The 12,186-nt window shown below is 43.8% G+C and overlaps 1 protein-coding gene and 1 long non-coding RNA gene across 3 annotated transcripts in view; both read left to right on the top strand.

The window, feature by feature from the left end:
- Nucleotides 1-4,008: 4,008 nt before the first annotated feature.
- LOC112138484 lies at nt 4,009-4,900 on the top strand. Of its 2 annotated transcripts, XR_002917788.2 has the most exons (3): nt 4,009-4,132; nt 4,635-4,733; nt 4,816-4,900. It is a non-coding gene; the product is annotated as an uncharacterized LOC112138484 (long non-coding RNA). The 2 variants fall into 2 exon arrangements; XR_004947477.1 differs by having other exon boundaries at nt 4,635-4,900.
- Nucleotides 4,901-10,745: 5,845 nt separating this feature from the next.
- Nucleotides 10,746-12,186, top strand: part of LOC118598368 (general transcription factor II-I repeat domain-containing protein 2B-like) — a 22,135-nt gene continuing 20,694 nt past the window's right edge. Inside the window, exons 1-4 of the mRNA XM_036211025.1 lie at nt 10,746-10,840; nt 11,576-11,701; nt 11,857-11,931; nt 12,132-12,182. Of these exons, the coding sequence (XP_036066918.1) occupies nt 10,817-10,840; nt 11,576-11,701; nt 11,857-11,931; nt 12,132-12,182 (276 nt within the window). The 5' untranslated portion in view covers nt 10,746-10,816. The remainder of the gene's footprint in view (nt 10,841-11,575; nt 11,702-11,856; nt 11,932-12,131; nt 12,183-12,186) is intronic.

Raw genomic sequence — 12,186 nt, 5'->3', positions numbered from 1 at the left:
CGTTTACGTACGGGTACAGGGACGTCACATCCACGTAATGAACGTCTTCGTTTTGGCCCGCCGCGTAATGCAATTTCACGGGACACGTTCTGCCTCCGTAAAGCGAATCCCGGGGCGAAAGAGGCTCGGGAGGTTGAAACTTTTCGAGAAAGCGTTTTACCTCCGCGTTTTTTTGGGTCAAATCGCGCCAGTCGTGCTCCCACATGACGACGGTCCGGACGTTGTAAACGGTTCGCAACCTTTTCATTTTCTCCAGAGCATCCGAGTGCAGCTGCTCAAACGTCACCCCTCTCAGCGGACATTTGTCGCGAGGTTGAAAACACAAGGGACAACCGTGAAAAAAGCAACCCAAAAATTCAAAAGCAAATTTTACCCCGTTGTGTTCCAGATACCCGTCTGTAAAATAGGGGCCGATATGTTTTTCACCTTTGTTCAGAGCGTGCTGGATAAACACCCCGTTCCTGCTCGCTTCAAACTCTAACCATTGAATAGAAGCGTGCGAAAAGCTTTTGCTCCGTCGTCTGTAATCGTCTGCGGGGGGAATGGCTAGAGATTTTGGTTTTAGGAAATTGGTTCTAAAAACCTTCATGCACGCTGAAGCTACGGTGATGCAGCTGAAGGGGTCGACGTCACAATCTGTCACGTACTGACTTCTGAACCTGGCGCAGGCTTCTGCCAAAATTTCCACATCATTTTTACAGTAGAGAAGAGCTTCCTTCTCAAAGTGAAAGACGTGTTTCGAAGCTTCGTCGTACCATTTGTGAAAAGCAATTTGTTGATCGTCTGACATGCGTTCAAAGCCGTAGTCGCTAGCCGGAGGAAAGGGGCCGACGTAGGTTAAACGTTCCTCCGAGCTAAAACCGTGAGGGAAATAACCCTTGCTGCGGTTTTCGAAACCCAGGGCGCCGGGCATGTCGCTCAGTTTCATCGTTAGAAAAGACAAAGAATCGATAAAGCTCAAGTCATAATCTTCGTCTTTCAGACTCAAAATTTTTCCTCCCGTCATAATAATTTTAGGCGTTAAACCTAAAGCCGTCATGGCGTTGAGGATCAGATAACCGTCAAAACCTTTCGAGTTGTGAGCGATCAAAACAGCCCCTCGAAACTTTGGTCTTCTGAAATGCAAAACAAATTCTCTGACGCAGTTCAACCCGAAAGATGACCACCATTCGCCGTTTAGAGTTTTGCTGCAGACCAGAAAGGGGACGTGCTCGTCGTTTTTGTCGGGAAACGTTTCAAAGTCGTAAAAGATGAGCTTTTCGTTATGATCTCGTGCGGGGGGTAGAGGCTGAATGTAACACAGGTGATTTTTAAAATCTCCCTCTATTTTTTCTTTGCAGATTTTACATTTTAACGTCTCGCATTTGTGTTTCTCGGCAGCCCCGCGGATGGGTATGTAATACGTTCTTTTGCATTTTTTACAACGTTTGTACGAGTCGCACGCGCTGGGGGAATTCTCTTTGTGTTTCTCAAAACAGTGCCGGGAGCGACAGATTTTGTTACAATCTGGGCATTCTTTCCTGACACCGCGCACGGTCAAACAGCGGGGATCGTTACAGACGGAGCAGTGTCCGACGCAATCGTGACGGTGAGGGTTTGTGTAAGGTTTGTAGCAGAAATTACACACAAATTCACAACCCAATAATCCTTTCAGATTTTTTACCCCGTAGTAATGATTTTGAAACAAAAATAGAAAAAGCGTAGCGGACCTGTCTGAAAATCCAGTCTCGAAATGCAAGAGAGGTTTCAGATCTGGGTTTTTGTAGAAAATGACAATTTTACGTTTCAAAGCGTTCTCAAATTTGGTCACGTCGCTAAAAGATACGGGCGTCTGTTCGTCCAGACCGGCTAAACGTTGCAGCTTTCTGCCTTTCTCTACAGCTTGAGCGTCCGTACAACCGGGATGGAGCAGGTGTGCCAAGTTGATGGCAAAGCACAGCTGGTCGTTCCTAAAACCGACGTCGTAAAGATGTCTCTTTTTCTTGGCCAGTATTTCACAATCTAAAGTTTTTTCGAGCCTGCGTTTGACACCCCCTCTAGGGTTGTGCACAACTTGAACGACCAACTGAAGTTCGGCGTCTGAAGCTATGCCGGCGTTAGATTGAATGACCCGTTCTAACAGCTCTTCAAAAGCCGGAAGAATGGCGTCTGCGCTTACAGATTCATCCATTCTCAAGGTGATGTGAGAACGCACTTGATCGCCGATAAGTTCTAACTGAACGAGATCCCCGCGTTCTGCATCCGCGCTGACCGTCTCGGCTAACTCTGCCATAACATTTACCACATCTGTGTAAAACTGTGCTAAATCAGGAGCGCTACTGAGATCAGGCACGTTAAAAACTCTCCTAATTTCGACGTTGTTGAAGCGTTCGCGAACCACCCGCCTCGTCTGACCCGCAGGCGCTGTGGAGGTTGAAGGGGAAACGCGCTCATCACCGTCTGACGCTTCCTCCACCCCGTAGCCTTCCTGAAACCCGAAGGACGGGTCAGGAGACGGCTGTTCTGTTTCGAACGGATGATCCAAAGTGTTTTGAAAATCATTTTCATCTTCCGCACACGCATTTTCGAGAGGGTCTGATTCTCCGCCCAAGTTCTGCAGGAACTCCAGCAAAGAGGGGGTGGGCGAGTCGGCGTAAAAATCTGGAGGCTCTGAGTCATCGTCTTTTTGCCATTGGATTAAAGCGTTTTCTATGGGCGTGAGTGCAAATTCGGGTTGGCGCGTCGCAAATTCATCATTTTCTGTGGAAAATGAATGAACGGGCACATCCGTCAATTCGTGGTCTGGGTCAAACGTCACACCTTCTAAATCATTTCTGGGGGTTGCCGACTCGTAAAGTTCAGAACTCATTAGCCGTAATTCATTCAGAGCCCTCAATGGTTCATTTGAGTCCAAAGAGTCATTGGTTTTCTCAGAATCATCCATTTTAAGTCACACCCTGAATAATTTCATGAAAAGAGGTCAAGATACTTTTTTTTCTTTTTTGCAATCAGAGTTTATGCGGAAAAAACACACCAAACAATCTCACAAAGTGATTCATATTTTTTGGGCCAGATCCACGATCATCATCAAGGTACGAGCCATTATACTGGGCCAATAGAACCTTTGCCTGGCCGGGTCGTCGCTCGCCGGATCCTCAGGAACTCCTCCCGCGTCGTTGTCTGAGAAAAAAACAAACGGGCAAAATGAGTATATTTGCTTTTAGACTCTATAAAAATAATAAATAAATAAAAAATAGTCATACTACAAACCTTCAGGGGTGGTGGTGGTGGTGGTGGTGGTGGAGAGCTGTCGACGTATTTTTTTTAATGCGGCATCTGTAAAAGAAAATGCATTTTTTAACAACACATAGTGTGTGTGATAGAGTTCGCTAGAAAAACATACTCTTCCTATTCGCTAGGTGGGGATCTAGAGTCATTTAACCGTCAAAGAAAATACATACTACTCCAATTCAATAGATGGCGATGTCGAGTCATTTTTAACCACCGAAGAAGAGGATGTGACGTCATGATTTACCGCGTGCTTCAAAATGGCTGCGCCGTGGTTCACAAGACGGGAGGAAAAAGAAAGAAAAATGATCAAAACTTACCAACGGTTTCCCTTTTCTTCTTCTCCGGAGCAGCCTCCGTTGTTGGAACCCGATCCTGAAGCTCCGAGTCGGCGTATTTCTCCGGACCCATCGGGCCCTCGCTTCGGCTTTCGTCGGCCTGGACCCCGGAGGTCGGCCCCTGATTTCCCCCAGCCGGACGCTCGTTGACGGGTTGCAGGGTGGTCTGAGACTCGGAGGTCAGGGGCTGAGGCTGGGGCGGCTTCTGCGCGGGTTGTTTGGTCGGAAAGCTCAGGGTAGGTCGCTGCTGCTGCTGCTGGAGCATCTGAGTTTGACCGACGGCTTCCCGCGGTCCCCCGATAATGGCAGCTGCAGCGGGCGGGTGAGGTCTGAAGTCCCCAGCTGGAGCCTTGGAGCGGTTTGGGAAACCCGGAGGACGCACGGACTGATCCTGGTGGAACGTCTTTCTGAGTTTCCCCTGCTTGGAAGCGGAGCCGGGCGGAGCAGCGACGCTCAGAGGTCCGGTGAAGACGGCCGGGTTTTTCTGGACCACGTGGTTCTGAGTTTCAACTTCCCCCAGGAATTCTGTAAGTCAAATGATTATTTTATTAAACACACACGCTCGCGCATTAAGAGAATATGTGTCATAAGAGAAAGAACCTTACCCAATTCGGGTTGACTCAAGTCGATAAAATCTGTGAGTTAAAAATGAAAAAATACTGGCGGTTAAAAATGATATAAAGGTTAAAATAAATAAATATTTCAAATATTTTAAAACAAAAAACATGCTTTGCTTAAGAATGTTTCAAATCAGTTGGATTTTCATTCAGAAGTTTGACTCACCTCTGGCCTTTCCGTTGGTAAAAAGCGACATGACGCTCAGAAGCTTGGAGGATATGCCTGGACTTGTCTGACTCGAGGTCAACAGTGAGAGTATTTATCCAAGAAAAGACAAAAGCTGTACTCGATTGATGGGGTGTTACCCGGGTTCACAATAGGCTTCCTGCTTCCTCTCCCATCATCTACTAAGGTCTGTACATGGTTGTGGGTGGGGAAGTCTAACTTCCCTTTTTCTTTCTGCATCCCCAGACGCTTCTCCATCAGAAGGTCCATCGGTGTCGGAATGGCCGCCTCTTCTTTGGAACAGACGGGCTCCTTATTCCTTTCCCGCGAGCTAAGATCATTAAGGTATCGTCAGTCAGTAAGTGTTAAGAGTGAGCATCAAACAGATGGAGGATCTCATGGCTTTTTTTTTTTTCTGCGCTTCAAGGAGAAGACCCGTTGGTGTTCGCGCCCCCTAGGAAACAGACGGCGGAATCTCCTTTCTGCTTCCTTTCTCGCCGCTGCTGGGTGTCGGAAGGCGTCAAAAGTAGAACCGGAATAAAGTCTACTTAAGGAATAACGGTTGAATTCTTTTATTTCCATTTCATCTCACCATCCTTGGCCGGAAGAGCTCGGAGGAGAGGATCTAGGAAAGGGTGGGGGACCCGTCATAAAAAGGGCATCCGGCCTCCCTCCCCCTCCTGCAGGCAGGCAGGAAGGCTGCAGAGACACCTCGCTTGGAATGCAGAGACTCGGAATCCCACAGGGGTTTTGTATAAAGTTTATATCGATTTGGTATCAAGTTTATATCGAATTGATATCAAATTTATATAAAGTTTATATCAATTTGATATAAAGTTTATATAAAGTTTATATCAAATTGATATCAAATTGTTACGTCATCACATCGGAATGTAGAGGTCAAAGGTCACCTGTCAAAATGAGTTTGATGGAAAGGACATACTATATCTCTCTCATGTTGTTTTATTGACCCTCTTCAGGGTAATCACCTGGACAGCAGGTACAACAACCTCTGAGGTTTTTTCTGACATTCCTTCACCAAATCTCTCATTTATCTCCTGTTCCAGATTCATCACTTCACCCTTTAACATCGGAGATGTCTGCGGCGACACCTCCGTAACACGAGTTCTTTAACCGCCACCCATCGAGTGTTTACATGAATCAGCTGATTCTGGCCTGGAAACGCGTCTTTGAATCAATATGTAGCATGTTAGTAATGAAACGGCTTTTTTCTGATCCAGAATCTGCTAGGATGATGTCATCTCTGGAGCTAAGGCTTTGGTGATGTGCTACATTCACACGCGCGTTCAAAAACATGTTAAACGTGCGTTCTTGAGCGTACATTTAGCATATGGCAAGGCAAGGCAAGTTTATTTGTAGCACATTTCGTGTACAGAGACAATTCAAAGTGCTTTACATAAAACATTAAAAGAAACAATCAAAAGAAATAGTAAAAATGCCATTCATCATTATTCAAATCATTAAAATAAAATTAAAAGAAAGCAAAAAGATTTTGATTTAAAACAAGCATAGATAAAAAGTGCGGACGTAAACTTTTGGATACATATTAATAAAATGCAACTGATGGTATTCACACTGGATAGACAGGGAGGGGCTGCTTCTTCGCATGCTTTGTACTGTTTAGTTGCTCATGTCTGCCACCTACAGTTGGAAAAATTTGGTGCAAAATTTTGAATGGTGCAAACTGGGCATAGATGACCTAGGCGGCCGCCTAGGGCACCATCTACTGGAGCGGGACGGCAAATCCCAATGATTATATATTGTTTTCTTCTTTTTTTTGGTTAAAAAGTTTAACGCACCACTCATTTCATGTAAAAAAATACAAAAATAGTAAAAAAAGTAATAATTAAAAAGCGTAAATAAAAATCTGTCTTAATGTTTGTCTGGGTCGCCAAACTGCTAAGTTCACCACTGCGTTCTTAAGCTTGTATTTAGCTCCTGGTGTTCACACTGGGTAGGCAGGGAGGGGCTTCTTCCTCCTATGGTTTGTTTTGTGTAGTAGCGCCAATCTTTTTTGCAGATATAAAAGACTTCCATCCATCTGATCCCTAAACTTGCTTTATCCCTTTCTGGGTCACTGGGCTGCTGGAGCCTGTCCTGGGTATGAAAGGCCGGACGCAAAAAAGTATACTCAAGTTTGTTTAAAGTTTACTTTTTTAGACATAAATTAAGATTGTAAACTTTTAGTTTCTTTTCCAGATATTTATTCGAGTTAACTTTTCAAGTTCATAAGTTCGTGTTACTTGTATTATACTTAGCTGAACTTACTGTCATGGTGCCTCTGTCAGTCTCCTCCCCCTCTCCACTCTCCTCCCCCTCTCCACTCTCCTCTCCTCTCCACCCGACTGCTGATTATCCCCAGCTGCGACCACTCACCTCATCACCTCGTCTGCCTTTTTAAGGAGCTTCAGGATCATCATTCCTCGCCAGTCCGTTGCCCCTGATGGGGCATAGTTGGTCACCACGTCTAGTCACAGTCTTGCCACGTTTATGTCAAGACTCTGTCTAATTCTTGTTCTACTCACCCTCAGGAATCTGTCACCACGAGTGGTCGCTAATATCAGCCTCAACCCGGATCCCCAGCTTGGTCTTCTCTCCAGCGGTCACACCACGAGCCTCTGCCTCCACTCCGCGGATCCTCACCCAAGACGACCATCCCTTCCGGTGGTGGAACCTACCAGTGACGCCACCAGCCTCAGCCCCTCGGCTGGAATCTACCTCCAACTCTGTTCACGCCCTACCTACCTTATCTCATCATTAAATCCTTTACCTGCCACGCTCGTCTCTCGCTGTGTCTTTTCCGGGTTCCAGCGTCTGGGTCGCTAACGTGTTCTGTAGTCATGACACTTACATATATATTTGTCACTGACCTTGAACATTTTCTTAAACACCTTTAAAAGTGGAGTTAATGTATTCTTCATTTATATGACATCTTTTAATACACTAACCAGTCGAAGTTCAAACTAAAAGCAAACCTTAAAAGCTACATTAGATATACTTCAAAGTGTATTTTCAATGAGTAAACTTGAAGTTTATTGCCAGTAAACTAATACTATACTATACTAGAAAGGTTATTTAAAGTATATTTTTATAAACTAAAAGTGGGACAAAGTGTACTTGTTAGTAAACTGCTAGTTTACTTTTTAAATGGACTTGATATTTTTCTATACTTAAGAATTCTTGGAAACATGTACTTGACGTATATTTTTGGTAAGGTCTGTGTACATTTACTCTCTTGTCTTTACGTCTCTACGACTTCATCCCTGATGTTTTTGTAGACATTGAAATCGCTGCATTTCATTGGAGGAAACTGGAATAAATGTGAATCATGTCGTACAGAACAAACATCTCGGCTCTGTGGTGTTTGTAAATGTGGAGGACGTGGTTCTGATCCAAACGTCCGTTTTCTGTTGTCACAGAACTTTTTTGACCGTAATTATGGATTATTATGACGTCACAACGTCTTCCACATGTTTGAGCATTTTTGTGCCCAGACTCCTTTTTTCCCATCTTCCTGTTCCTGTGCTGCTTATCAGCCGATTGCACTGTTTGTGTGTCACGCTGAAAAAAGCCTGCACTAGCCAAAACAGCTAGCATGTAGCTGAAATATTGGGTAGATGCTAAAATAGCCTAAACAAATCTTAGTAAATGCCAAATAGTCCATAAAGCTGCAGAATTACCATTTTTAAAACTTTAAAACTGAAACTTTTTAACATAATTATGAAAAATAAAAATACAGGAATATTATTCCAGAATAAATCAACTTAAACCTTAAATAACTTTCAATATTTTACTCTCCATAAAAATATATTTTGTCAAAATTATACAAGTTAGAAATGAGCGCAAGATAACATCGGGTCATTAATTAAAATAAAATGACCTGGGGGGCCGATAGAATTACCTGGAGGGCCGGATCCGGCCCCCGGGCCTTGACTTTTAGTTTGAAGAATCATTCTTGCTCTGATGTCTCTTTTTAACATCTCCTTGATAAACCTATTTTCTTCTTTCCTGATATTTTTTTCTTTATCTGAGTTAAAACCAACCAAAATTATGAAGTGCCCACTGGCCCCGCCTCCAACCTTTGATTGGCAGCTTCTCCTGAGCTGCTGTCAGTGGAAGGGGTGTGGATTTCCACCAAGCTCATTCCTGATTGGTGAGAGTGGCTGCCATAGACATGTTGACTCAGACCAATCTCTGCTCACGAATGTCATCTGGTTCCATCACGGTGGCGTCCATGTTGTTGAAAAATGGCGACTGAGTCGACTTCATTTGGTTGGAATCAGAGGTGAGGACTTTCTTATTAGTGAGGTCACAGATGCTTTGTCCATCTCTATATACTGTCAATGATCGCTATTTAAATAGCTTCAGTTGAGTCTGTTGAACGCCTGTTGAAACTTTAACCAGTTGAACTTTGACCAATCAGGGATGGCGTCCTTCTCAACTCATGGAAGTGCCAACGGTTTGAAAACTGATCATGAAGAAGAAATGAATGATTACAGTTTGTACCCGATTAATTATGACACAGAATCTTTCATATTTTGGATCAGAAGCCTGTAGTGAGATAAACCACCATTGACACAAGACTCTTCCAGGAGGTACACGTGTCAGTGTTGGACAGCAGCCGTCCAGTGTGAACACCATGTGCTAAGAGCACATGTTCATCATGTCCTTAAACACATCACACATGCCTGGTGTGAACGTAGCACAGGAGATCCCATCTCTGATTGGCCTTCTCCTTGATACTGTTTTACCTTCAATCCAGGTAAACGGTGAAGAACACAAATAAAGACAAAGACCGGTACCTGATCTGCCCCAAAACGAGGACAATACATTCAATCAAGAGACTGACGATACGCCCAACAGATGGTGTGTCTTCATGCTGTAAATATTCCTCTTTTTGGGAACTTTTGTCCCAAGCGGGCCGACAGCTGGTTCCACCTGCAGCAGGTTTATTACCTCAGACAGAACTAAGCACAGCTAAAAGTCCACAAAGGGTCAGACAGGCAGAGGTCAATCACCAGCATCCAAGAGGAGAGTAGAGATGTCAGTCCAGGCGAGGGTCAGGGCAGGCAGCAGGTGCTTAAGAAACAGGCGGGTGAATGTAGATTGGACTCTGACGGGACCTCAGTCCTTCAGCTCTAATGTTGCTCCTGTTCAGGTGTGATTGGACGGACACCTGTCCTCTGCATTCTACTGTCTGTCCCAGACGGAATTTTGGGTCCTCCTGGTATTCCTCCTGTCAGCCTGGGACAGGCTCTGGATGGCTTCCTCATCCACCAGGAAACCTCCACCTGGACCTGCAGATCTCTGTTGTCTCCCACTCGAGATGAATCCACCGCAGGTCTCAACCTGGAGACTTCTGGAGTTTATCCAGGTCTAGCTGACCCACCAGCCGGGTTGTTAACTGGTAGTTTAGATCAATGAAACTTCTCTGAACTTCTACAACTTTTGGGGACTTCTACAACGAGGAAGCCCTCACTAGAGTCTGCTCCTCCTGATGCCTGGAGACAAGTTTAACATTCTAACAATCTATCTTAATTCACCATCCATCTCCAAACCCTTTAGAACAGAAGCTGCTCCTCAACTCCAGTCCCACCGAACACACAAAAGCTTGTTTGGTTTTTGCCCCCTCCATACAGAAAACTGCTCTCCTAAAAATACCCATGACCTCTGTACAGCAGCTGGCTCCAGTTTATTTCAGACCCTCATTGTTCTCAGTCCGAGTGCCACTCGTGACCCCGAGTCTCCTTCTGTCTGCTCCGTTTCTGTTAGCATGTTAAAATTGTTGAAATTCACTTACAATCAACTCCTCCCACTCAAACCAAACTCTGGTGTCCCACAGGGCTCTACCCTGGAGCCCCCACTCTTCATTAATCGTCCCTCTCTGACAGTTTCTTTCATCGACGGTGAATTAGAACTGGACTGATCATCGATAGAAAACGCTTTACTTCCAGTTCCAACCGAATGGAGTCAATTCAGTCACTTTCTTTGGGAAGTGGACGTTGCCATGTTGACGCCCAATGTGGTCAGCAGTGATTGGTCTGAGTCAGTCGGAGTTTCTATGGCAACCACTCTGGCCAATCAGGAGTGAGCTTGTTGGAGAGCCACACCCCAACACCTGAAAGTGGGCTATGTGATATTTCCCAATGCTTTGAATGTCGGATGTGAGGGCCAGCAGGCTCCGCCTACTTTATTGAGGCATCTGATTGGTCAGTTTATAACTTGAACTACAGAAAAGATATTTAAAAAAACGAGAATTATCAAGAAGATGTTAAAAAGTATCAGATCCAGAATGTTTATTCTGACCAATAGAATGACTGATACCAGCTGTTTATTTCTCTATTAAAGTCTTGGAGCCACTTCCTGTTTGGAACACCAGGGGGAGGAGTCGAGCTTTCCAGTGATACATGTGTCTGTGCAATAAACTAAGAGTGAGGACATTTTCAACAATGTGAGATCATTAGGCTCCGCCCCTATTTAAGCTCCACCCCTCAAACAATAATCATTGATTCCTTTCACTCTGAAAAATCTCCATACACTTAAATTCTCTCCCTTCACATTAAAAGTCCAATCAGTTTACCCAGAATTCCGTTCTCTTTGGGTTGTGTTTGTTTTGTTTTTTTAAACAAAGTTCTTATGATTTTTACTATAATCATTTTGTGGTTTTGTTATCTATTTTGAAATGTGTCTTTCTCCAGTTTTTATTTCTGTGTTATTGGGATCCTCAGAGGCTTTTCAAAGTAAAAGGATTATTTTTGTAACATAATACAAACGTTTAGTTTTAAATCAAAAACTTTATTACAACTTCCAATGTTAAATTTGAACAAATGCTGAATAAACACGTTTTTTTTTTCTAATTTCAGCAAGATAAAATAATAGCTGATATTTTAAATGTAGTTTTATGTCATTTTTTAGTATTTCTTTTTAAATGGACTCAAATGGAGGAGGTCTCAGTCATCTTCATTTTGGTTCTTTCTGATCTCATTTCTGTTCCAGTCTCACAGATTGAGTCTAAAGTTCATAAAACTAAACTCTGACATCCCGACTCCACGGTCCTTTTAATAAACATTTTAAAACCTCGACTTTCAGGAACATTTTTACAGAGCGAGTAAATCTACCGTCTTCTTTGGAACTCCCTGATAGTTTGGATCATTTCTGTGTTCCAGCTGTTCGAGCAGCTGTCCACCAGTGACGGTTTACTGGTGCTGCAGGTGTTTGGACCCATCACCGTGGTTCTGGCCGTGTTGGGCATCTGTGCTGCTGCTCTGGACTACAAACCTCTGCTGCTGCTGGTGAGAAACCAACACATTTCTATGGAACCTTAATGGATGTAACTTTAGCAGACGTAGGATTCAGCCTAAAAACATTAAAAACTGATTTTCTTCACTTGTTTCATTTTCACATATTAAGAGAAAAAAACATTTTCTTTGTGATTTTGTTTTTGTAGTTTTCTGCTTTAATCTTCATCGAGTTTGTGGCTATGATGGTTGTGGCTTCACCGCTGGTTCAAGTTCAAAGTCAGGTGATAATTCTCTGCCTTTCTCACTGCTGCCCCCTAGAGGTTGAAGTCGTTATTACAAGAAACATCCACATTTTTTCATTAAAAATCAAATAATCCCATAAAAATGCAAAGATAAATATCTGTAATCTATGTAAGAATTGTATATTTTAGATTAAAAGCTGTTTGAAGTTTGAGAGAGAATGTCTAACCCTGTTGGTCAGATGGACGGAGCGGTGGATGAGGTGTTTCTGAAGGCCACGCCCCTCCACACAGCAG

The sequence above is a fragment of the Oryzias melastigma genome, unplaced genomic scaffold (genome assembly GCF_002922805.2).
Source record: "Oryzias melastigma strain HK-1 unplaced genomic scaffold, ASM292280v2 sc00382, whole genome shotgun sequence".
Taxonomy (NCBI): Eukaryota; Metazoa; Chordata; class Actinopteri; order Beloniformes; family Adrianichthyidae; genus Oryzias; species Oryzias melastigma.
This window is presented reverse-complemented; position numbering and strand designations above follow the sequence as displayed.